Source organism: Gouania willdenowi, chromosome 20, assembly GCF_900634775.1.
Source record: "Gouania willdenowi chromosome 20, fGouWil2.1, whole genome shotgun sequence".
Taxonomy (NCBI): Eukaryota; Metazoa; Chordata; class Actinopteri; order Blenniiformes; family Gobiesocidae; genus Gouania; species Gouania willdenowi.
In genome coordinates, this window is record NC_041063.1 from 5,162,695 (window position 1) to 5,189,750 (window position 27,056).

Consider the following 27,056-nt stretch of genomic DNA (forward strand, 5'->3'; position numbering starts at 1 on the left):
TGTCGATGTCTCCAGTGTCACAGATCAGCTGGAACGGTTCCACTGCTAAACATGGGCAACTGGTGGCCCCGGAGTAAACGCACAAAACAACAAAACACAAAGATACAGAAAAATACACAAAATGACAATACTTCCAAAAACACACAAAATGACTACAAAAATATTCAAAAATGACAACAGAAATACACAAAATGCCTTGAAAAACACTCAAAATGACAAAGCCTTTGTTCTTTCCTGTATTAATACTCAGATCGGTCATTATTCTAAATGTTGGTAATGTTTAGTTAATTTATTCACTATTAAAACAAACCTTCTGATCCTTTAATGTGTGTATAATTAGTATACCATAGAATGTGATTGTAGTGCAGCTATATGTGAGCACGCTGACTCAGCAAAGAGACGGGACCAGTTTGCAGCTGTATTCATGTATTTATTTTAATCTCATAAATCCATCTCTCTCCATTTAAAATGGGTGAAAGCAGATTAAAAATCTATCTTCTTTCTATACACCTGCTCTCCAGTAAAGGGCCATTCTGTACAGTGCGCTCGGTGTTTACAGTGTGTATCTACACGTGATATGTTACAGGTCGGGATCATCATCATCCCGTTATCTGTTTCTGATCAGAACGAAGGCATCACAGTTATCCATCGACGGAGAGACAGCTGATCAACTAGAATATTTAGCTTTTTTTCATTTTTATTGTCGTTAACTTTATACAATTCATATTCACATACACAGTTGGTTTTTGTTGGATTACAAGTTCCTGCTCTCAGAGAAAGCAGGGTTTGCTGCTCCTGTTGCTACAGAGGTTTCCCTCATCCAGATGTGCAGAGAAAAGTTTATATACATGAAGTGATGATGATCATCAGCTCAGCACAGGCGGAGAATTTAATGGCCATTCTGAGAGAAGACCTGTGGTGAGATTCAGGGTTAGCATTCATGCTACGAAGGAAGTGAAATGAACACACGCTAAGGTTTAAGTCACAAATTTGGTTTGTTTGTTTCTTTTCTGTTTCTGCATTGATTTGATAAATATCTCAACTTTAAAATATGTGAAAACGAGATGGTGGTCACTTCATCTTTCTTCTTTCCAACTGATGCGTCCAGATCTTAAAGGGATCCTCCACCGTTCTCATAAATGTGGCATAAAACATTTAATATGTCCTTATTAGAAGATCTATGTCTAACAAAACCATTTTCATTTTAATGCCTTTTTAAAAAGTTATAGATCCTGTATTCCATCTTGAAATCATGTGATTGATGATGTCACACGGCCCCACTGCCTGTAAACATCCCATTGTTTTCTTTTGGAGTGAAACATTCAGCCTGATTTTTAGATCATTTAGCAGCTTTTTCAGTCAAAATAACTTGTTTTTCTTGCTTTTGGTTTCTCTAAATAATCAGGAAAAGATAAAGATGTCGATGTAAACGTCTTTTGTTCACTGCAAGAAGATAAAACAGTTGTGACCCAAATAATCTATGACAGCTCCACCCTGCGGTTTGAGAGTAGACAATGAAGCAGAGAAAAAGAGCTCTCCTAAGGGACCTTTACTGTCCCTTAAACAGTGCGCTGACATGCTCTGGTAGCTGAAGTTAGCATTTAAATCACAGACTATTAAAGACACACAAACCCTCAGGATAGAAGTCATTTTGGGTGGGAGTCCTTCAATATGCCGTGATTTACTCACTAACGTCCGCCACCAGAGCGTGTCAGCACACTGTTTAAAGGAGAGTTAAGGTCCCTTAGGAGAGCTCTTCTTCTCTGCTTCATTGTCTACTACCAAACCACAGAGTTGGAACCGTTGCCCCTTGCAGTCATACATTATTTTTCGGGTCAACTGTTTTTATCTTCTTTCGGTAAACAAAAGAGGTTTACATTGACATCTTTAACTTTTCCTGATTATTTATAACAACCAACAGCAGCACAAGTTGTCATTTTGACCAAAAAATCTGTTAAATAATCTAAAAATCAGGCTGAATGTTTCACTCCAATAGAAAACAATGGGATGTTTACAGGCAGTGGGGCCGTGTGACATCATCAATCACATGATTTCAAGATGGAGGAACACAGGCTCAAAAACTGTAAAGTAGTCCCATTATTTAAAAGTTAATTAAAGGAATATGTTGTATAATGTGTGTTGTTTGGCATAGATCTACTAATGAGTACATTTTAAAGGTTTTAGGCCACAAACAGTGGAATATCCCTTTAAGAGCACGGACTGTGATGACGTGATAAACAATCGCTCAGATGGCGCTAATAATAACGCTCACGTGTTAGCAAAGCAGGCTTGTTTTTCATAGACAGCATGCAAGCACGCACAAGTTGTAAAAACAAAAAAAGGGTCCAACAAGAAAAAGCAGAAAAAAAATGAAATCAGGCACCGGACCCAAAAGTTCTATTCTAGCTTTTATCAGCAGCTCTATAGAACTAGAGCTTTAAACTATAAAAATGATTTCAAAACATGTTGGATCGTTTTTTTTAAAAGCCTGTTAGCAATGGATAGGGACTTTAAAAAAAACCCAAAAAGACCCTCCATTTGTTTTTAAACAGAGAAGCCTGTTTGCTGAAATGTTGCATATTTCATGTGGGGGGGGGGCTTAGAGAGAGAGGGAGGGGCAGCAGCCGAATAATGCTGCGAATGAAGATTTGGTTTAAAATGACAAAATAGCTTATATACATTGGTGGTTATGTTGTGCAATTTTTTTTTTAAAGTTTGTTTCTCTCGGCTGGATAAACAGCGTTGGGGGCGGAGCCAAGGAGACGCCTTCCTCCTACTCTTGGCCGAATCCTTCCGTTTCCTCGATGGCAAAGAGCAGCTTTTCTTTCAGCTGATCAAAGCTTTTGTACGGAGGCAAATCCAAGCGATTAAAACTGAAGGACAAAAAGATGATGAGAAATAAATGTTTGTCATTTCTGCAAGAACAAGTTAAAAATGTGTGTGTGTGTGTGTGTGTCTGTAACACACACTCACCACGTGTGACTCCGAGGAAGCCACGTGTCCTTCCCAACCTTCTCTATACAGAACTTCTGTGGCCCATTGCTCCCTGTTGAACCAATAAAACCAATCATTGACAGATTTAACACTGAATAATAACATGTTAATATGATATGTTTTATTTATAACAGACAACTGTTTTTCAGGAAAGATACTCGTCCTGACATGTTTCGACTGTCAACTGCCAGTCTCCTTCAGAGGCATCTGTTGATTACTTTAATGTTTCTTTGACTTCTACGTAATCATTCCAGCAACTTCTTCTTGTCTTCTTTGTTAAGGTTTCATTTAATCAAACAACTGTTTTTCAGGAAGTTTACTTTACATGTTTCAACTGCCAGTCTTCTTCAAAGGTAGTGCTGGGCAGTATACAGGTTCATACCAAACACCGGTATATATATATTGTTATGATATGCATTTTTAATATACCGCCGTACCGGTGTATTTGATTACACAACAATCGGAACACTATGCTGCACTGCGTTTCAGACGAGACCCTTTTCAACGTTGCACTTCTAAATAGGAAGGTAAACAGTAGCGCTCTGGTGTTAGTTACAGTGTAAATCATACGTGTAAATCAGTGGCGGCTGCTGGTCTTTCATGCAGGGGAAGCTCATTTTCTGCCTACTTCAGAAAATGTATCTGTTTATTTAAATGTGAATTCTAGTAGAATTCACATTTTGTTGTCAACAACTATTTGTAGATTATCACACACGCACACGCACGCACGCGCGTAGCTGCTGCGCGCTGGAGTGTGAGTGTTTGGTCAAAAGTCTCACAACACAAGCAGTAACAGTCTCCACAAACACCAAAAACAGACACTAGGTTTGTCAGAAGTTAATTCGCTATGAGAGGATCAGCAAAGTCTCCGTGTCAACACAGAGCAACGGACTGAAATATTTGAAAAACCCGCCTGTGTGCTTACAACGTCATACTCTCTGATTGGCTCATTTCGCTGTCAATCAAAATTGAATTAGCCTGAGACAGATCATCCAATCATCATCCATTATTCCAGCGTCCGGAACGGACAGATCCAGCCCACTGCTCCATAGACCTCCTGTGAAGCCCGGCGTCCGATGGGCGGGACTAAGTGCGTCATAACCGAGCATTTATCCAATGAGCGTCTAGTTTGACTGCAGTGGATCAACCCCTAAATCCTCTCCCATTGAAGTCAATTGAAGCTGAACTTCACCACTGTTTATTAACACTGTGACGCTGCGGTAATGAATGAAGAGCGTCACGCTGTCACTGTCAGTTTCCTGTTATAAGAAGCTGATTCTGAACTAAACATACATGTGTTCTGTCATATATTTAGTCAATGAAATGTACACACAACACTACATATTTGACCACTGATTTTAGGGGAAGCTGAGGTTCCCTTGTAGTCTTAAAGCATCCGCCACTGTTGTAAATGGATAAAACAAAAACAATTACAGTAAAAACTCTGAAGCTGCATGTGAGCATGTGCCTGCATGCGCATGCCTCTGCTACAGGAGAACAACACTCACAGACACGGAGGCACGGTTAGCTTAGCATGTTAGCAGTAATACACAAAAAAAGAGCAAAGGATCACAGTTTGTAATTCCTATAACACAAAAATAAGTCCTGGTGGAGCTGCAAACAAAATACTACCTTATTCACCATAAGAAACCACCACACCACTAAGTATGCAGCATTTAAAGCTAGAAATCAAAATAATGCTAAAGCTAAGCTTGAGCAGCAAAGAGCCATTGAGCTGCTGTTGAAAACTTGTATTACTACTAGTGTGGAATTATTCTACAATATTCACTCATCATGACAGTAAAATAGACCATCCTAAGTTAATCTACTGCAGTAATTCATCTCTCAACCAGTAGAAAATGCTGTGAACACCTGATTATGCATAAAAAAAAATACCGTCATATACCGTGAAACCGTTAGAATTTAGAAAAATACCGTGATATACATTTTTGTCAAACTGCCCAGCCCTATTCAGAGGCTGATCACTTTGATGTTTCCATGCCTGAAACCTCAACATATTATTCAAAAAGAAGGCGAAAGTTGTAAAATATGCGACTGCAAATTCTAAGTTATTTTTATAGAATTTGACAAAGAATAGTTGTATTTTTCTGAAAAAAAGTTACACTTTTAATTTTTTTTAATTTCACAAAAAAAGGGGGGGGGGGGGGGGGGGGGGGAATTTGAAGCAGAAAGTCGAAGGCTCTACAATAGGCAGAAAACTATGAATATCATCATCATCTAAATTGGAATATGAAATGTGTGTGAGTGTGTGTGTGAGTGAAACTGACCCATGAGCTCAGCAAAGCCTCCAAGAGGAAGTCGACACGTTCCAGTGACAAACTGCATCAACCGCAGCCTCACTTCATTGTCCACTTCCTTCACCAGCTGCAGGACGCACACGCACACGCACACAGTTATTAGCATCAAACTGCTAACAGCGGCACCGTAAACATGTTGCCCTTTGACCCTGTGGAGTGCTGGAACACTATCACAAACATGCACATTAAAAACATAGAAGAACCCACTCAGAACACACAATAAACAACATGGAGCGTGTGTGTGTGTGTGTGTGTGTGTGCATCTGTACCCGCCTGACATCGTCTTTTCTGTTTATTTTGAGTAATTTTGTGAATTTTTTTCATATTGTGTTTTTGGAGTTATTTTTCTTATTTCTCTCATTGTGTGTTTGTTGTTGTACTGTGTGGTTTTTAAGTCACTGTCAATTTTTGATGTCAGTCAGTATATTTTTTATGTCAATTTGTATATTTGTCCGTCACCTTGTATATTGTTGTGTGTTTAAGCAGTTTTGTGCATTTTTGTAGTCATATTGTGTTTTTGGAGTCATTTTTGTGCATTTCTCATGTTTTGGGTTTACTTTACAAAATTAGACACATACCTGCCAGAACCAGATGATCTGTTTGCTGTTCCTGGTGTAGTGACGATACACGGTGTTCCTCTGCCAGTCCTGCAGGTCCACCTCCTGCATCCCACACAGCATCACCTACACACACACGCGCGCACGCATACACACACATCAGTTAGTGAGTGCAGATGCTGAAGATAAGATAATTTAATATGATTAAGTGATCAATCACCTCCAACTCCTTTTCATCAAAGTACTGCAGCCACTGCAGAGGAACCACCTCATTGAAACCATCTAAGAAGGCTTTGGTCTGACCTTCGACCCCACGGGAGAACCTCCACTCTGCCATCAGGCTGCACACGCACACACACACACAGATGTTAGAAAACCTAAACAAACAAAGAGTGATGGTGATGAGTGCAGACCTGATGTACTCCTCCTTGTTCTCTTCTGTCACTAGGACGTTGGCTCCGTCAGGTTTGAGGTCGTGGGACGTGATCTTACCGAGGATCTCCATGTCTACAGAGAAGTACATCTCTAGACCACATTCTTCAATGTTATTATCCCTGAGGAAAGACCACACGGATGTCAGAGGGTGGGAACCCTCTTCTTTAGTTTTCTGTATTTTTATTGGAACAATAACACAAAGTTTACAAAGGGTGGCATACAACACAATTTCTTAAATCTAAACTCAGAGAAACAAAATAAAATAAACATAAAATAAACATGGAGAATGTCTTTCTTTGTGGATCAAATCACCCTCTTTTCCATGTAGGTTTAAAAAAATAACAACACAATATATATATATATATATATATATAGTTATACTCATTGCAATCACAAGTTAAAGTTAGATTATATAGCACAAATAAGTCATGTCAGAGTGCTAGATGGACTTACAGTAATTCCTTAGACAACCTGAGGATCTTTTTTCTGCTTATTTGACACTAATAGATAGGGATGAAACGGTATGAAAATTTCACACCGCGGTTATAGATTCCAAAATGATCACGGTTATCGGTATACCGCGGTATTTTTTGAAATGTCTTCAAAATGTTGAAAAAACACTAATAAATTGAAATAATTTCACCAAGATTTATATTTAAATAGATTTATTATACAGTAAAGTCTTAATAATAACAACCTGGATTAGAGGGTGTTTAATACAGCCAGGATGGGAGGGGGGAGGGCGGTGCACCTAATGAGCGGTCCCCGGAAACATTTTCCCTATAAAAAAAACATTCCACACCGTGGTTATCAACCGCGGCGGTTACCATGGTAATTAACATATAAATGTAACCTTCACCATCAGGAATTTTACTGTGGCTTACAGTGATACCGGTAACCGTTACATCCCGAGCCACTAAAACCTTTGATCTTCATACGCACATATTTTAAAGCAGAAATCAGTCACTTGCATTTTTAAAATTTCAAATCTCAGTATTTGGGCTTGTGTTTGCTCCCTCTCATCTTTAAAGACCATAATTTTTCTTTTTTATCAGATAAAAACGGTGTAGACCAGTGGTTCCCCATCTCTTTTGTCTCGTGTACCCCCTATTCATATCATAAGTACCCGCACCATAATTTCATGTGCTTTTTTTTAACCCTGAACTGTGTCTTAAACATTGGTTCCCTAAAGCTTAATCTACAAACGCAAAACAATGAGTGGAATTTATTTATTAGTTAAAATACCAATGCAACTTTTATGCAATTAATTTAATAGTAAGTAAATACGGTCTCCGATGTAAAATGTAGCTACAGAGGGGCAAAAAAGTATTTAGTCAGCCACCAATTGTGCAAGTACTTCCACTTAAAAAGATGACAGGCCTGTAATTGTAGGTATACCTCAACTATGAGAGACAAAATGAGAAAAAAATCCAGAAAATCACATTGTAAGATTTTTAATGAATTAAATGGTAAATCCCTCAGTAAAATAAGTATTTGGTCACCAACAAACAAGCAAGATTTCCTGCTCTCACAGACCTGTAACTTCTTTAAGAGGCTCCTCTGTCCTACACTCATTACCTGTATTAATGGCACCTGTTTGAACTCGTTATCAGTATAAAACACACCTGTCCACAACCTCAAACAGTCACACTCCAAACTCCACTATGGCCAAGACCAAAGAGCTGTCAAAGGACACCAGAAACTAAATTGTAGACCTGCACAGGGCTGGGAAGACTGAATCTGCAATAGGTAAACAGCTTGGTGTGAAGAAATCAACTGTGGGAGCAATTATTAGAAAATGGAAGACATAGAAGACCACTGATAATCTCCATCAATCTGAGGCTCCACGCAAGATCTCACCCCGTGGGGTCAAAATGATCACAAGAACGGTGAGCAAAATTCCCAGAACCACATGGGGGGACGTAGGGAATGACCGGCAGAGAGCTGGGACCAAAGTAACAAAGGCTACCATCAGTAACATACTACGCCACCAGGGACTCAAATCCTGCAGTGCCAGACGTGTCCCCCTGCTTAAGCCAGTACATGTCCGAGCCCATCTGAAGTTTGCTCGAGAGCATTTGGATGATCCAGAAGAGGATTGGGCAAATGTCATGTGGTCAGATGAAACTCAAATAGAACTTTTTGGTAAAAACTCAACTCGTCGTGTTTTGAGGAGAAAGAACACCATAACTAAGCATGGGGGTGGTAACATCATGCTTTGGGGCTGTTTCTCTGCAAAGGGACCAGGACGACTGATCCGTGTAAAGGAAAGAATGAATGGGGCCATGTATCGTGAGATTTTGGGTGAAAACCTCCTTCCATCAGCAAGGGCATTGAAGATGAAACGTGGCTGGGTCTTTCAGCATGACAATGATCCCAAACACACCGCCTGGGCAACAAAGGAGTGGCTTTGTGAGAAGCATTTCAAGGTCCTGGAGTGGCCTAGCCAGTCTCCAGATCTCAACCCCATAGAAGATCTTTGGAGGGAGTTGAAAGTCCAAAACATCACTGCTCTAGAGGAGATCTACATGGAGGATTGGGCCAAAATACCAGCAACAGTCTGTGAAGACTTACAGAAAATGTTTGACCTCTGTCATTGCCAATAAAGGGTACATTACAAAGTATTGATATGAACTTTTGTTATCGACCAAATACATCATTTCCACCATAATTTGCAAATAAATTCACTAAAAATTCTACAATGTGATTTTCTTTTCTCATTTGTCTCTCATAGTTGAGGTTTAACTATGATGAAAATTACAGGCCTCTCATCTTTTTAAGTGTTAATTGGTGGCTGACTAAATACCACTGTAATTATTGTCAAAAGTGTGATAAAATGTCTTCTGCAGCATTAAATAATCCTTTTTCAATAAATTACAAGAAAATATAGTATGTTATTGAGCAACAGTGCTGTTAGTTTGTGGTGAATTTGTCCAAAATATACTTAAAAAATAACATTTCCCTGATTAATTTTAAATCAATTGTTCAATCTTTCCAAGTACCCCCTGCAATGGGCTCATGTACCCCTAGGTGTACACATACCCCTGTTTGGGAACCACTGGTGGAGACCTCATAGATCAATAAATCAATAGATCGAGAAAATAAACGTAAAAGGTTGAAATTGCTGCTCGAAAGTTTGTTTCCAGCTCCACTGTTTATTGAAATTGTTGCTAAAGTTTGGTGCATTGCATTATGGGAAGTGGAGTCCTGTAAACGGATGCATAGAAGTGTTTTGACTTCATTCTTACGGTGATTTCTTGTGTTTGGAGGACAGTGATGGGCTTGACTCCATGTTTGTTCTAGTTTGTTGTCAGTATTTCCTCATGATTTCAAAATAAAATAATCTTGTCCGGCAGCTTTAACATCTGCCATCGATTTAAAGTTTAAACCTTTACCCGACTGGCATTTTCGGCCCATTTTATTTTTGTTGTTTAAACCAATAACTCGTTTGGTTTCATCTTTAATCTAAGTTTTCTAAATCTAATCCACTTTATTTTGAAAGCCATTCTTCTGTCTCGTTGGTGACTCACAGCTCCCTAATGTTATCTCTGTTTTGGACAGAAACTCTACACACCAGGGTCATGTTACACTAAAACTGAAACTATTTGTTCCAGTTGAGTAAGAAATATCAGTCGAGGTCTACGCCAGCAGCTGTAAACGCTCCCATTGAGAAAAAGCATAAATGTTAAAAACAGAAGCAACACAAAGAATGAACAACAGGTTTACCTGATCCAGATAAGAGAGTTATAAAACTCAGGGTCGATGGACTCCAGGTCTTTGAGGATGAGCTTCTTGTTGAGCATTCGTTTGTAGAAAGGCAGCGAGAAGCCGGTGTCAATGAACTTGCCGTGGAAAAGTGCCTGCATAAAATAAAAAGGGCTTCAGTTGGTTTTTACTGAGCAAATCAGTGTAAAAATGTGACTTTAGGTTTAGAGATTCTACCTAATTAACTTTAAGTGACTTATCCACAACCTTGAAAAAGAAGCCTGTGTCTGTTAAGAGGCATATCTGAGGTTTGAGCCACAGATATGTTTTAGTGTGATAGAAAAAACACTTCTTTAAGACCTTTGAACACTGAGCCAGACATTTGGAACCAACAGCTCGGGGGCCACATGTGGTCCTCGACCTTATTTTGTACGGTCCCCAAAGAAAATGCACAAATCCCGAAATCAATTTAAAAAACACACAAAATGACAAAAAACAAACACTAAATGACAAAAACAGACTAAAAAAACACAAAAAATGACAAACGCAATACACTAAATCAGAATATAATACAAAATGACAACAGCAATACACAAAAATGACAAAACACAAAAATGACAAAACACAAAAATGACAAAACACAAAAATGACAAAACACAAAAATGACAAAACACAAAAATGTATTACAAAAAAATAATATAAGGTATTAGTCTACAAAATCATAACAAAAACACATAAAACAACAAACACACTAAATCAGAGAACATAAAACACAATGACGACGACAACAACAATTACAAGAAAAACAAAAATAAAATATACAAAACTACAACAAAAACACACAAAATGGGTTAAAACAAAAGTTTGATTTGATTTGAAATGTTAGCCATTTTTACCATCTGCTCTCAGCGTGAAGTCAGTTTGTGATACGAACCATTGCAATGAAGCGTCCAATGAAGCAGAAGTAGGAGAGGTGGTCGGGGTTGATGGCGGAGGCCGGGTTGATCTGCAGACAGTAGTTGCTTTTGCCAGCGTACTCAAACAGGCAGTACATGGGGTTTAACACTTCATGGGACAAGAGGAAGAACCACTCTCTGCAAAGTTAGGGACACGATGGAGGAACATGAAGTGAGTGATTAAAAAAACAAACTGACAACTGAAAAACATCTGTAGGGGCTCCGGTTATACAGGGTCGTGGAAAAAAAACAGAAAAACTGAATTTGAATATGACAAAGTTCATGGAAATCAATAAATGACGGACTAAACCCTCACCCTATCACACAATTTCACCAAAATGGGTGGCTTTATTAATCTTTTTGTCCCATGTAGACCTGATGCTTTTTTTATATCCTGAGTGCCGTTGGTTCATGTTACGCAATGTTCATTTGTGTCACCAGGCTCATCTAAACCTTTTTACAGCCTGGGGGACAATAAACACTAATATTTCAGATTAATCAGTCCCTCCAGGATTTCACGGGCATTTTTAGTGATTGTTGCGGGCTGAAATGCCTGATTTCGTGGGCCATTTTTCCAATTTCCATTTTTTTTTCAGCCCTAAAGCATTCTTTACTCACAATTAAGTTAATTTTTTCTACCAATTATAAATACATATTGACCAGACATGTTCTAGAAAAAATATGATTTATTATTGTAAAACAAACACCAACACAATTTTGCAAAACGTTTTCTTTAGCTTATACACTGAGCATACCCTGAATACGAAAGGTTTTTAATCAAAATGATCATCAGAAGTGCAAGTCAGTAAACAATATTGACCTAAAGGAATATTAAAGTGCATAACATGAACCTTTCTTTAGGCAAAACAAAAAAATTACAAAATACATCCTGGAGGGACTGATTATTATTATTATATATTTTTATATTTTATAATTTCTAAAATTGTTAGGCAGCTAGTTAAATGTTAAGCAGCGTGACTTGTATTTTAAAGTAAAAAAAAAAAAAAAATTCTGTTTACAATGGGACTTTTTGGGGACGCGACTCCATTTGAAGGGGGACACAACTCCTGAATTTCCACCGAGATTTCCACCCCATGGTCTGGTCCAGCATTAAACTTGGATTTAAGGCTTTTTATCAATTTTTTGTTCATTTTAGATTTTGAACTTCACTTTTTTTTTTTTTTTTTTAAGTGTGCCACAATTTATTAGAAGTGGATAAAGAAAATGTCCGTCAGCATCTCAAAATTTGTGAGATAATGTTAGAAATTAAAATGACAAATGTTTCCGCGTTCCCCCTTGGGATGTATTCAAGTACCCCCGCTGGGAACCACGGGTCTAATGTGTCGCAAATGGATAGAAGTCAAACCTTGCGTGATTTCAGAAATATGAAATCAATACCAATAGTTCTTTCAATAAACCATATTAGTCATGGCATGATTTGGGGGAGTTTAATAACCTGTAATGACATCTGATTTGAGAACGAAACAAAAAAAAGAAACAGACATGTTTAAACTGAAACGAGTTGGGGAATGTTTCAAACTAAAAAATAGGAAGCTCTACAAATGTTTTAAAGAACATTTAGTTATTTTTTGTTACCGAGCTAAGCCACCGTAGTCCAAGCCCTCCTCGCCTCTGAAGATGACATACAGTCTTCTCCTCAGGTCATAGGGCTTTAGGGCCATGATCTAAAGAGGGCATCAAACAATAGGTTAGCAGTTAGCAGTTAGCAAAGAGTAAAACACAAGACTTCATCAATAATGAGGGAGCCCCACTTGCTGAAAGGAGTCTTCAAACAGAGTCTGTCTGGACACAGTGATCTTCACATGGCTGGGTAGAGCATTAGACTGAGGAGAGATGAAACAACAAATCAGACGATGGTAGAAAGGACATGTGATTTAGAGAACATCTACCTGGCACAAGTAACGGAAGTGAGCGAGCTTCCATCTGAAGCTTCGTTCGTAAGCAATCTGAGGCCCTTTGGTGCTGAAATGAACAGAAAAAAGGCAAAGATCAAACACCAGGAAGTTTTACAAATAAAAAATTAAACAAGTAGAGCCGTATCAACATTTAAACCTGCTTCAGACAATTATTTTTTTAATCAGGTAAATCCAGTGTCGGCCTCAGATCAATAAATCAATGCCCGGGAAAAAAATCGTAAAAGTATGTAAAAGCCCTGAAAACATAGCTGCAAGAATCATTTTGCAGCTAAAACCCCTCTAACATGTTAAAATCTAAGTATAATTAAAAAAAATAAAAAATAATTAAAACTAGTAAATCTGCTCTAAAAACTACAACAAACTGAATTTAAAAAACAAATAAGAACTAAAACTAATAGAAACATCCAAAACTATTCTAACCTTGCTCCACATATATTATATATGTGTGTATGTATATTTTTGAAAAACTAAATTTAATTGGTTGAATTCTAAAATAAATAAATAAATAAATAAATGAAAAATGTGGGTCCCAGGGTGAGACCAGATGAAAACCCCTGCACTAAACTTTTCCAACAATGTCAATAAGACAGTGTTTACAGTGGAGATTAAAAGTCACAATTTCAACCTTTTACATTGTTTTTTCTAAAAAATGAACTTTGATTTATTGATCCATCAGGCCTACGCTACGTCTTTATCTGATTAATAAAACATGATCGTCCCAAGCAGATTTAATGTGTGATTAAAATCAACGGTACATTCTCAGGAATGAATGAATGTACTGTATGAATGTGAACTGGTTCTGAAATCCAACAGTGGTCTTACACGGAGGATTTCCCAGTGCGGGGGTCACTGAAGGTAGTGGTTCGAGTGTTGTGATCCACAAAGTAACGAACTCCTTCCCTCGTGTATCGGATCTCCCATCCTTCAGGAAGAGGATCCTCATTCTGTAGCCTGTGAGCGCACACATGCAAACATATATACAGTAAATATACAAATATATGATATTTGGGAACCCTAGGGACAGAAAAATGTAGTATATAATCAGTAATTTCTTAGAAACAAACACCAACATCTAGGGATGCACCAAATATTCCGCCACCAAATATATTCGGCCAAATATTGCAAAAAAAGCAACATTAGGTCTTTAGTTTTGTGAGTTAAAAGCAAGGCCGAATAGTAGCGTCTGACGCAATGACGCAATCAAACAACGTGCAGTGATTTAGAGTCGGAAAAGTGTGTGCGTGCGTTGCTGCAGCAGCAGGAGCAGCAGAAGCTCCTCCTTTTCACACACAAACACAACCAGACTCTCTCCTTACCGCTCTCCGTCCTTCACCACGTGAACCGTCCAATTCCACAACCGAGTCCGCAAAACCATTATACAGCGATTTTTCATCATATAGCACTTTAGCTTTTTTTGGAATGCATGTTTTTTTTTGAAGGGCTAATATAAATGAAAAACTTTGTTGTGCCTTTTTCATGAAAGGCAAAGGCTACTGGAATCTATACTATAATTCAAGGGAGGTGTGTGTGTGTGTGTGTGTGTGGATGTGTGTGTATCTGTTATTTTGGAGTAATTTGGTCATTTCAAAATGTTTATTTTAATTTCATTTCACTTCTGGACGGCCCCGAAATGAAACCTATTCAACTTTTGACCTCAGGGTGTGAGGGGGCGCTAGCGCACCATCTACCAGGGTGTGAGGGCACGCAAGCGCACCATCTATTGAGAGACGACTTCCGGCATCCATTTTGAAGGCAAAACAGATGAACTGTGAATCAACTGCTATTCATCCACGTTCCAAATACCCTGAGTGTGTGCATCTGTTATTTTGGAGTAATTTGGTGACTCAAAACGGTCAAAACGTTAATTTTGAAATTACGGCTCCCTCGGTAAGAGTGCGCCACTTCCGGTTCCGGGTTCATGACGTCACCGAGTCACCGTGTTAAAAAAAAAAAAAAAAAAAGGTCGATATTAAAAAGGTTTTTGTACCGCTAAAAGTCATTTAAGTTAATATTTCATGGTTATTTAATATTATTCCTGTGATTCCAAATTTACTTTAAATCTCGGGTCACAGACTTCACTTCCTCCTTCGTCTCCATGAGTGTGGGCGGTGCCTGTGGTGATGGTCATTACCTCATCGCAAACATTCTGATTCTTCAGACAGAGGAATGTAACATTTTTGTGAGCGGATGGGTCCACTATGATTATTGTTTGTTCTGCGCAACGATGAGTGTTTCTTCTCATATTCTACTATGTGCTAAGAAAGATGCTAGCAGCTGCAATGTAAACAAACAAACGCAGATTTAAAAGGACCTTTTTGCAACTGAACAAAGTCTGCATAAGATTTCTATAACCTTCCATAGAAATTCCAATGCACAACTAATGTTTTAATGATAGAAGTCAAGTTAAATTGTGTGGGTTTACAAGTGCTCCATCTAACTTCATTTTAACCAGTAAACACACACGTACAGAGATTGACAATTATGTTTTAATTTAAAGCAAAACTAAACATTTGGAATCACTAATTTTATCTACACAACATTCTTATGGAGGACCAACTCTGCCATAATTAAAAATAAATAAATAAATACCTGCAGATGTAAATAAAAAAATAAATAACTTAATACCTAAATATATGCCATAGATGCTATTTATTTATTTATTTTTCCATTTTTTCATTTCTGGAGATGAGGGGGCTGTCAACAGTGGCTAAACTTCTCTCTCTCTCTGAAGTACCCCCTGTAGTGCCATCGCGTACCCCTAGGGGTGCACGTACCCCCATTTGAGAAACACTGGGTGAAAGAACAGTTCACTGTCAGATTGCTGATCAACCAATAGGTAAATAGCTCAGCTAGTGTCGCCGCCCCTTAATCTACATTACATTTCATTGCCCGTGCAAACATAAAATAATAAATAAATATATAGCATTTATTTGGGTATTAAGTGATTTATTTATTTATAGCATGTATCTGTAGGTATGTATTTATTATATTTATAACTATGGCAGAGTTGGTCCTCCACACCCTCTTTGGTTTATTAAAGAGCTATGAGCCCAAAAATTCCTATTATTTCATTCCCCATTCATCTGTTTGTTTGTTAAATGGATGTTAGAACTATAATAGGTTCAGTTTAAACCCATTAACACATTGATGAATAATCGATTTATCGCCAACACATAATGCACATGGTAAACTATGTTCTTATGGACTCAATCCACTCAGAGCTAATTTCATCTAATCAATGACTTACTTTGAGGACAAGGAGATTTAGTGTGATAGGGTGGGACAGGAAGTTGAAATGAGCAATCAGAAGTGTAAAGTAATGAAAAGGACAGGAGGATAAAATGGTGTAATGACTGTAAATATGTTGTTTAAATCCAGGAAATCATCTACAGAACTCGACTAAAACTAGAAAGAATTCTCAGGTAAAAACCAAACACATGGATGTGCTAAATGTTCTGAATGTGTGCGCTCACTCACCCTTGAGTCCGTGGATCTTCCCACTGCGTCGTCTTAGTGTTGTGGTTAACAAAGTACACTCTGTCATTGGAGTCCACACGCCTCTCTGTTTCAAACAAACACTGATAATAAGTCTCTCTGATCTAATGTGGTCGCACACGTTTATTAACAGAGATGTCATCGCTGATTATTAGAAACAAATAACAGCTTCTTACAGCTGAGGGACTGTGGACAGTCAGACTTTTTAGGCTCAAATTCAGAAAAACTACCAATTCTTACACTTCCATACCTTAGCCTTATTGTAGTTTTTCTAATTTATTACCAGTGCTACTTATTAACAGCAACAAAACAAGTAGTTTTAAACAGAATAAGTGAACAACTCACCCCAACCAGGAGGCAGCGGGCCTAGAGGATCGTTTTCAGCAGACATCATCGATGCCTGAAAACATGGCATGCACAAATAAACATCCATTGTTAAAAAAAAAAACTACAAACTTTCACAAAAGCATCAGTATAATAATAAATAATAATAAAAAGTCTAATGCAAAGAGAGAAACAGGCTGAATCCAGGCTGCTGAGATCAAACTAAGAGCTAAAACACGATGTGTGCATGTGGCTACAGAAAAGCAATGTGATTGGTCTCTTCACTACAGTTTACCTTTTGATTTTCTGCACTGAGTCAATCATCATCAGTGAAGATGAGATCAGTGCTCGTATCAAAGACTGCAGAGGGACTCTGTCAGGATAAGAGAAATGCTAAGAGCAAACTTTAATTCTAAGCCTGAAATCAAACAAACGAGCCACAGAGTAGCAGAGATGGTAATAAAGAATTACACACTAGTGTTATCCATAAGAATTTAGATGATATTGTCTACTGTGGTTAGCATAGTGAAACTAACTAAAAGCTAATATTTCTAAATTAACATCTCTGCTGAGGACTTTTAACAAATTATCACTGATTTTACTAAATTTCACTGAAAAAGACATTCTAAAATACTAATGCAGGTTTAAATAAGCTGTGGCTTTATTCATAACAAGTCAAAACCTTTAGGAAGACTCGTTCTCATGTTCAGCCTGCATTTCCTTTTCAAAAAGTCTGAAAAATATCAAAGAAAACATCTATATCATAATCATCTAATTATCTTATTCTAATAAGTATGCAGTTTTTCATAACAATCTTTAAATGCATCTTTGAAACATGGGGGGAAAAAACAAGAAATTCTAATATGTCAATATTTTATCAGTACTTGTGGTTAAGACTCAAGAAATGCAATTTTCCTCAAACTTTTCCACAGCATTTTTCTCAAATTAAATAAAAATGAGAAGTTTAAATGAAGATCCTGCAGTGACTGACGTGTCACACAGGCTATGTTCACACTGCAGATATTATCTGCCCACATGTGACATGTATCTGATTTTATATATTCACGTCTATGTGAACAGTACAAATCAGATATTTTAAAATCCGCCCCAGGCCTCTTTCATAAATGCATATAAATCCGATACGTATCTGATATTTAGCAATGTGACTGCTGTCTGAACGGCCAAGTTGCATTCTATCCAACCTTTACATCATTAAGATGCAAAACTCATAATTCTGCATCTCCCAGAAGGAGCAGCAGGGGAGGGGGGAAAACCCAGCGGTGGATGGACTGAAAAGTAGGCGCGGAAAAAGACTGAGTTCTTAAAATATATAAATATTATTAGTGAGAATGCATCAGTGTTTCAACTCCTTCAGCGTTTGACCGATTTTGACAATTAAGATATCAAAACGTGTTAAAAACTAAGCACATGGGTGCTTGGACTTTTGAAATTTGTAATCTTTGTCAATTTTTTTTTAATCAATTTTTTTATTCAAAAATTTCCCCATTCATATAGATTGGGAAATTCCGCCTTTTCAAAATGTTTTCCTTCAGCTCTTTAGCCATTCTTTAATCGATTTCAACCATTCAACTTTTAAAATATTCAGCCATATGTTGTCTTTCAACCGTTATCTTCAGCTTTTCTCTACCTTTAACTGTTTTTAAATTAACAGCCCTTCAACTGCAGTGACTTTTCAGCTCCAATCCCATTTTTTGAATGGAAGGGATGATCCATCCTCTGAATTCCCTCATGCAGTGTAACTCTGACGCGGGGCAACAGCTGCATCCTCACTTGCATTTTCTTCAGGAAATACAAATATTCTAGTAGCGGATGGCTGCCACCTCTGAACCTGGTTCCGCTGGAAATTTCTTCCTATAAAAAAATAGGGAGTTTTTTCTTCCCACTGTTGCTAAATGCTCATTCATGTGGATCTTGTTGGGCTCTTTCTTTCTAACTACAAACTTTATATTTTGTTGAAAGCTCTGAGATGACTGTTGTAATTTGCACTAAATAAATAAAGTTGAGTTGAGTATTATACAAATTATCAGTGCCACACACACCGAGATGCCTCCATATTTACTTCCGTAAACAGTCTGCGTGTGCATGTAATACCACAGGAACTCTTTTGCACATGCGGGTCACTTCAGGGTCGCATTACGTTCATACTCCAAACTGATAGAAGATGCATTTCATGTGTAAATATATCAGAATTGAGCATTAAGACCTGCAGTGTGAACGTAGCCTTGTTGCTTTGATATTGTCGGTGCCTTGCATACTTTATTTCACTTTTTCTTCGTGGAAGTTCAAGCTAGAGCACAAATATATTGAAACAACTCACATTCTCCACCTAAAATCTGTGACCAAGTGAGAAAGAAGTGACACAGCTGCTGAACATTAAGCTGTATGAGACACTGTGAATGTGTTTTGTTCTTTGAATGTTCTAAACTTCCTTTTAACATATTGTAGATCTAAAGGTGTCTGTGTTGCCATGATAAAAACCATCTTACAGAGTAGAGGTATCGCTGGTTAAACTGGTGCATAGCTCCCTGTAGCTGGCTGCGTTGGCTCTGCCACTGCTCAAAGTTGCGCACTGACTCCATGGTGGGTCGCTGCCAGGTGGTTGTGCGGGTGTTGTGGTCCACGTAATAGATCCGTCCCCGGTCGTCCACTCGACGCTCCCACCTTCACAAAAGCAAGAACAAGTCATGGTTAGAATGAGGACACAGATTTAAATTTATTTATAAACTGGTGTGACTTATCCTGAGGTGTCCACTCTAAATAAATGGCTAATTATTTTTTACTAAAACTCAAGATATTCATCCTATTTCTATTTTATTTGCATCTAATCATCTGAAATAATGTCTTAAGACTTAAGAAATGTAAGAGAGATGTGATTGATTCACAATCATTACTCTAACCTATTGAGGAGGGTCTTAAAAAGATTACTTTAAAACTTTCTAAACTGAGAGGAATAAGGCAACTATTAAGGCTAGGTTAAAGAAAAATCAATTCATCAATTTGAATTGATTTTACTTTGAATGGCCAGATATCGATTCATAAAATCCTATAATAGATCACCTAATACTTCTTTTATACTATGTGTAATGCAGTGCTGTGAGCTCAATTCTTCAATGTAAACATTAATATTCAAACTGCACCTAGTTAGAGTTACTTTCTACAAGTGCTAGGCAAAAAAATCGATTTAATTGATTAATGAAATGTGTAGATTAAATGATTTTCATTTTGCAAATTTGAGTTTATTTTTTTTCCACCGGTTTCTTCGGACTTTTTCGCGTTCCGATGTGAGCCCGCCCCCTCTTTGTTTACATGTGTTTACCCTTTGAGTAGGCTATATGTGTGCCACAGGCATGTTTGATTTTTTATTCACACTATGCTGAGATGCTAAGGGAAGAGTTTATAATTTTTTTATTTGTAATGTTAAACGTTATAAAATATGTAGTTATCTGATTTCTTAATCTGAAAATTGAAGCTACTGTGAAGATGCTGTTGCACTTTTGCTTAAACCTGGTTAAAGCTTGAAATAGTTGAATGACAGAGCCTCATTCACTTTATTTTGAGATTGTTCTATGCATTTTAACTCTTGTGGACAATCACAGCAATAAAGTTGCACTTTTGACAATATATCTGATGTCTGCAGTCATTTTTAAGTGCATCAAAAAAAAAAAAAAAAATCAAAAATCGAATCGAAACTCGAATTTTTCTTTAAAAAAATCAGAGATTTTGTTTTAGGCAAAATCACCCAGCCCTACTTTCTACTATTTGCATCATTAGATCTCTGAGAATGTCGTCCATATTCAACAATTGTCCTGAACCAAATCAAGAATTACATTGAATCAAGTATTACTCTTGTGAACTGAATTGAAAAAAAAAAAAAAAGATTTTATTGGCCTGCGTTAGGATCCAAAAAAATATTTATTTATTTTTTTCAAACTGTCCACATTAGAACCCTTGAAATCCAGGAAACTTTGAGCAGCTTGAGCAACCTCAACCTAATGCAGGGTTTGAATTGATTCATTTTTCTCCATGCTTTGATGGACCACCCTAGCATCTAAAATGTCTGATACAATAGACTGTTTTTATAAGATTTATTGAAATTATTTTTCATTGTCCTATAATTAATTTATTTTATTCAATCGCAGTATCGACATTGTATCTAAAATAAAAAAGTTGTATGGGGATTGGGGACACCCCTAGTTTGAAGTACATTAAATAATAGATGAACAGGACCCACCCTGGTGGCAGAGGCTGAGGTCTTTCCCACGTCGTAGTCCTGGTGTTGTGATCTACGTAGTACGTTCTCCCATGAGGATCTTTTCTCTGTTCCCAACTTTAAAAAAAAAAAAAAAAAAGATGCCACTGTTTCAAAGTGTTGTAATCTGAGAATTTGTTTTTAAAGAGTAAATAAAGTGATACATTACCCAGGTGGTAGAGGATCTGGGGCTCCAGAGTTAGGGGTCTGCTGTCTGGGCTTGGCTCCGTCTGTAGTTCCTGTTCCACTGTTATTGCTGCTGCCACTAACGTCACAAGCTCCTGAAGCGTTTGCGTCTCCCGTCGCTGGTGAGGAAGACGGGGATGAAGAGGAACCTGGGACGGAGCTGGAGGCATTGGTAGAGGAAGCAGCTGCAGTAGCAGAAGCTGAGGATGAGGATGGTGTGGTCGTGGGCGGTTCTTGAGATGTGCCATTTTGGACCGAGTCGGGGTCTGAAGGGGCAGCTTCCTGAACGCAGCCCTCCTGGTTGTCAGCAGGGGGCAGCACGTTGCTCCGTGATGTAGAAGAATGACTGAGGGTGGATTCACAGGATTCACCGTTCACTGCTGCCAAGATCAGAGGAACATGGTAAATGTTTACTACCATCACTAATACTGACAAAATAACAGGCGACAGAACATATATTCCTTAATTTTTCTCAATTTATCAAGAGTCATCGAGTCTGTGTCTCGCCAAACAACCACTACTTTGAAATACATTCCTTGAGATTTGACTGATACCTCCTGGACACAATGGCCCTCATCTATCACCCGTTCATATGGGCGTACGACATGTGTTCGACCATATTCTGGCAAGCTTCGGTATTTGTTTATTCTGACGTGAGCGTCAGGTCTAACCTCGTGTACAGAAATCTGAGTGAGTGGATTTATGGTGCAGCAGCATAACCTGACTGAGACTGAAAGTATTAAAAAGGCCTCAGCTGTCATTTAAGCGTAAGTAGACACACATTCACACGAGCTGGTGGGCGGGTCTATCAGTCATCTCACAGCAGAAAAGGACAGTGGCTGACTTTATGACCGACTTTAAGACGTTTGCGGAGGTAGAAAAGATCAGCGGAAACAATTGGTTTCATATGCAAGGATCGGCCGATTGCCGAACCCCCAAATAAAGGCCATCCTTATACATAATAATATTATTAATGATGATATAAATAAAAATAAGCAGGTAGCGTCTTATTAAATCAATGTCGTTAATATCTCTGTTATTCTCTCTGTTTCAGACACTTTTAGGCTTCTTAAAAGTCCTCTTCACGACCCCTCTAACAGTTTTCCACCTTAGGAGCTCACTTAGGGCCTAAGATGCTTTGTGAATTACTTTTATCCTAACAAGGAAAAATTCTAAGAAAAATCTTAAAATTCAAGGAATTCTAAGATTTTTCTAAGAGTGACGTCACTAAGAGCTACTTTTAACTTTAGGATCCTTTGTGATTATGGGCACTGATCATTAGTATACTGGGATTGGTCAAATACGAATGTTTCATGAATCACACGTTGGTCCTGTCGTACAACACAATGTATAGTCAAATTTGCACCCGTTTCCATGCAAAGTTGATAAATGAGGGCCAATGTATATCTGCCAAACTGTTTCACTTATAAAATGAAGTCACATTTTGAAAAGGCAACAGTTTTGAACAGCTGATTAAATAAAAGCCTAATACCAATATATAACAATAAGAAGCCATGAGAGAATAAATGCATCATAGCAGTTTGAAACAAATGTAATGCTATAACTCCCCCTGAGTTAAAACCCATTAGCTCCAAGTGGTTTTCAATTTATTTACACTCAGATTCAGTCTGTTCCTCTTAGCTTGAACTGTTTTTTATTTATTAATTTTTTACCAGCATTCTCTCATCATTCCTGTCTCTACAGGTTTAAACTCTCTTCTGACAGCAGCAGAGATTACAGGCCTCACCGAACGATAATAAATCTACTTTTCCCACAGGTTATCAGAAATATATGAAGCATGAAAAACCTAAATGAGCTGAAACCAACCAGCATGCATCATGTGGAGGCTTCATTAATCATCACTTCTTTCTCTGCTCTGAGCTAATGCAGCCTTACCGATCCTGGACTCTGCGTCACTGTCTGACGCTGGGTGAACGGGGGTGGAGTCTGCGGTGGTAACGTCTCCGTTGATGACGTGGCTGAGCGCCGGACTGCAGGAGCTGGAAGGCACCTGGACGTCTGCGCAGCTGGAGGCAGAACAGGAACCTGATCTGAGAACCAAGTCTGTGCCATTCACTGTGCTGTGGAAGCAACACACGCGCACGCGCGCACACACACGCACACGCGCACACACAGAGAGAGAGAGAGAGAGAGAAAAGGTTTATCAGTGGTACAATAACAACCGTTTCCTGACCTTACTTCTACTCTATGAATGAACGTTGAACAAAAGAGTGTGATTTGTGACACTGGGACCAGTGTTGAATAAGGGTGACATCAGGACAGTGTGGTGACGTAATAATAAGCTCAGCATAATAGGCTCTTTTATCGGTACAATTCAGTCAGTACCAAAGCTGTGCCCACATGCACACCAATACACAATAATATGCAATCAAGTCCAGGATTTAACAAGGTAAAAGAGGTAGGGCTGGGCAATATTAGAGCTGCACAATGAAACACATTTTAATCTTGATCAAGATTTTGGTTGCCACAATTAAATTATTGTATTATTATTGTATTATTTATTCAGTTAGCCTTTGGTACATTTTAAATTCCTGGGCTAATTTTTTTAAATTATTTTAACTATGATTCCATTTTCAAGCTTAATCTTGCCCTGTCAACTGTACACATTGCTTGTTTAAAAGTAGTGTAAAAATAAAAACACAGATTTTTCCCTAATATGATAAACAACTGTCATTATTATTGTGATCAATATTGATAAAAAATAATCATTACTATCATTTTGACCATACTCATGCAACTCTAGGCAATATAACAAGATTTAAGATATATCCAGTCTATATACCTGTGTGTATATAGCCTATATACTGTGTGTATGTGTATGTGTATATATATATATATACACACATATATATACAATTTATTTTTCCTATGGTTTATTTTGTATTAAAATACTCGTTTTAGTAGTCACTGCGTTCACTACTTCTCAGAACAGCATTAAAAGCACAGTTAGATGAATTACTGAGTGCGTCCTAACCCAGACCTTCCCTTAAACAAGCCACACTACAGAAGTCACTCACATGTGCTGTCCCTTTTAAGAGAAAAAGCCAAAAGTCGCACATATATTGCAGCTGTTTGTTAATAAATGTGCCTGTGTGGCATTTTTCATCAGAAAATTTAACCCAGAATTGCCTTTCTGGTCAGACTTTATTTTAATAAAAAATATGAAGATTTGCATAGTTCATCACCATTTTGAGGAAAAATATTGAGATATGAGTTTGATCATATTGCCCAGCCCTGGTAAAAGGCAAGTAACCAGACAGCTTTACACAGCAGCAGCAGCAGCATAATCAAAGTAACAAGACATATACCAAACTTAGACATAAAAGTAATAACATGACAAAATCTGTTTTTCAAAAATAAAATAAAATAAAATAAAATAATAATAATAATAATAATGATGCTCGGGCCCTAAATAATTATGCTTGATTTTTGCATGACAGATCACACATCTGGAAAGCTATTTCCAGAATCATTCAGTAAAAAAGCCATCAATGAACAGAGAAAAGAGAGAATCAGACAGTTATTAAATCTCTGTGAATAGGGGTAATAAGTAGTAAGACATAATTAGTAATGAACAATCAATGTATTACTATGTTTGCATATTAGAGTACATACAAGCACCTTTTTTGGGATCATAAGTTCTGTCCTCACAGTATTTGTTAATGTCAAATTTACAAATATTCAAACCACTCTGCGACGAGGAAGACTGGATTTTATTTCAAGTCAACTTTTTTTTTTTAAAAGCTACTTGTTTTTTTGTTTTTTTAATTAAAATATTTCTAAAATATAAAATATAAAATATTTTTGTATGAAAATGTGACTATAGATGCCTTACAGGTTACAGCTATGTCGATTATACAGATGGGGCTTTTTTTTTTTTATTGCTCCAACTCATTATCGTTTATGTTTAATAGGTTTGTGCTTGAAAGTTTCCATGAAAACCCCAAACAAACGAAAAGTAAATTTATAGCTGAATTCTATCAGTATGGGCTTTGGCACATGTGCACTCCAATCTCTGAGCTTGTGAAGATGACTCATGCGCACAGCTCCTTATCAGACTGCATTATAGATTTATAATTGGGTTAAGCACCTGGGTCAATCTGCCACATACTGTAGTGTATGCAAATGTATGCATATGTAGGGGACCCTGGACAAGATGACTTGGTGGTAAATGACTTTTGGCGCAATTTGAATTATTAGGAATCTGAATCAGAATCAGAAATGTTTTTAATGGCCATGTACAGTTTTAAGGACAGTACAAGGAATTTGTCTTGGTAGTTGGTGCACAAAACAAACAAAAAAAAATAAAAAAACAAAGAACAACCCAGCAACAATAATAATAATAATAATAATAATAATAATAATAATAATAATAATGATAAGAAGTTGGCCTCGGCCACTTCAGTGATGACCAACTTTAATTTTAATTTGATTTTTGAAATAGCCAACCAACTTTATCTCTTTTTGGAGCCAATTATTAAAGCTTTACCATGAACAACTTTGAAACAAACTCTGGCGCTTTGATCAAGAGGTTTATTTTGAAATGAAAAGCCTCAATCTCAGACGTTGGACCTGAAGCTGCAAACCAGCCCCAGACGGTATCTCTACAGGTTGTGCCCCTTTGCCGACGACGTGACATAGAACCGTTGCAGACCGGGCTGATGTACAGGAGGGTAAAAACACACACAACACAAGTCTGGCTAAAGGATGGTTCATAAACTAAATCTCTCGATCAAAAATCTAAGTTCATAGTCAACAGTCACAAATTTGTATTTTTGTTTAAGTTTGATTAATTTCAGTACTTTGCTTCTATTTTTCTCCCTTCCTCTTACAGTGTTAGCAAACCCTACACAAATCACATAGACACTTAATATGTGTACATACTAGTGTTGGGGTGGTCAAGACCGGTCTTGGTCTCGAGACCGGTCTCGAGACCAAATTTTAAAGGTCTTGGTCTTGTCTCGGTCTCTGAAGCATTTTGACTCGGTCTTGTCTTGGACTCGGGCTGCCCGGACTCGGGATTTTCCGTCAAGACCGTTCGAGACCAGCACTAATTCCTGCTATTTTTAACCTTTTTTATAATGTGATAATAACACGGAGAAGAACGGGATAAAACAATCCTTTATTCATTATTTAATCCACCCCGTATAATGACCACAACCTTCCTTAATGTGACTGAGTGTGCGTGTGCGTGTGTGTGTGCGTGTGTGCGTGTGTGCGTGTGTGTGGCTGCGGTGTCAGTTTGGACCGCGGAGCAGAAGGGAGATATGAACTAATCACCGGTAAAAATCCCAGTAAAACTCCAGAAAACAATCACCAGTAATAAATATTATCTCCCTGGTAAAGACAGTAGCTCTAATAACTGGTAAAATGATAAACTGATGATATTACAGCCTGTGAAGGATGGATAGGTGACGCACTTACTCTGCTTCTGGGTCCTAGTGCCTGCCGAGCGGTAAAGCCTGTTCCTTTTACCGTGTTTACTGAGGTCCGTGTGTGTTTAATAAGTCCGTGTGTGTTTAATAAGTCCTTGTGTGTCCGTGTGAAAGTCTGCATGTTTATGCATCTGTCCATCCACTCTTTTCATTATATCCATGTCTTTTAAGGCTTTATTACATAATATCGGCTGTAGTCCGGGCCGCCGCCATCTTGGATTATGTCGTCACCAGCGCGTCATCGCCGCGCATCACAGAATGAGTCAAATAACTGTAAAGAGGTCTTATATTAGTCTATTATCTTTTAAAGTGGTGTTTTTTTTTTGTGTCTTTAGACTCCAATTACATGTATGTATACAATATGTTCCCCACAATATAAACAGGTTCACAATATAATTATTTTTATAGTTTCTGTTTCCAGAA

At 37.8% G+C, this 27,056-nt stretch overlaps 1 protein-coding gene across 1 annotated transcript in view; it reads right to left on the minus strand.

Annotated features, from left to right (window-relative positions):
- Positions 1-1,991: 1,991 nt before the first annotated feature.
- Positions 1,992-27,056, minus strand: part of LOC114454088 (NEDD4-like E3 ubiquitin-protein ligase WWP1) — a 45,243-nt gene continuing 20,178 nt past the window's right edge. Inside the window, exons 8-25 of the mRNA XM_028434265.1 lie at positions 23,074-23,258; positions 21,161-21,557; positions 20,974-21,069; positions 19,229-19,403; positions 16,743-16,797; positions 16,380-16,464; positions 13,725-13,853; positions 12,876-12,948; positions 12,738-12,809; positions 12,562-12,650; positions 10,944-11,103; positions 10,031-10,164; positions 6,283-6,423; positions 6,090-6,210; positions 5,891-5,995; positions 5,283-5,379; positions 2,974-3,046; positions 1,992-2,873 (exon numbers count right to left, since the gene is read on the minus strand). Of these exons, the coding sequence (XP_028290066.1) occupies positions 2,774-2,873; positions 2,974-3,046; positions 5,283-5,379; positions 5,891-5,995; positions 6,090-6,210; positions 6,283-6,423; positions 10,031-10,164; positions 10,944-11,103; positions 12,562-12,650; positions 12,738-12,809; positions 12,876-12,948; positions 13,725-13,853; positions 16,380-16,464; positions 16,743-16,797; positions 19,229-19,403; positions 20,974-21,069; positions 21,161-21,557; positions 23,074-23,258 (2,287 nt within the window). The 3' untranslated portion in view covers positions 1,992-2,773. The remainder of the gene's footprint in view (positions 2,874-2,973; positions 3,047-5,282; positions 5,380-5,890; positions 5,996-6,089; positions 6,211-6,282; positions 6,424-10,030; positions 10,165-10,943; positions 11,104-12,561; positions 12,651-12,737; positions 12,810-12,875; positions 12,949-13,724; positions 13,854-16,379; positions 16,465-16,742; positions 16,798-19,228; positions 19,404-20,973; positions 21,070-21,160; positions 21,558-23,073; positions 23,259-27,056) is intronic.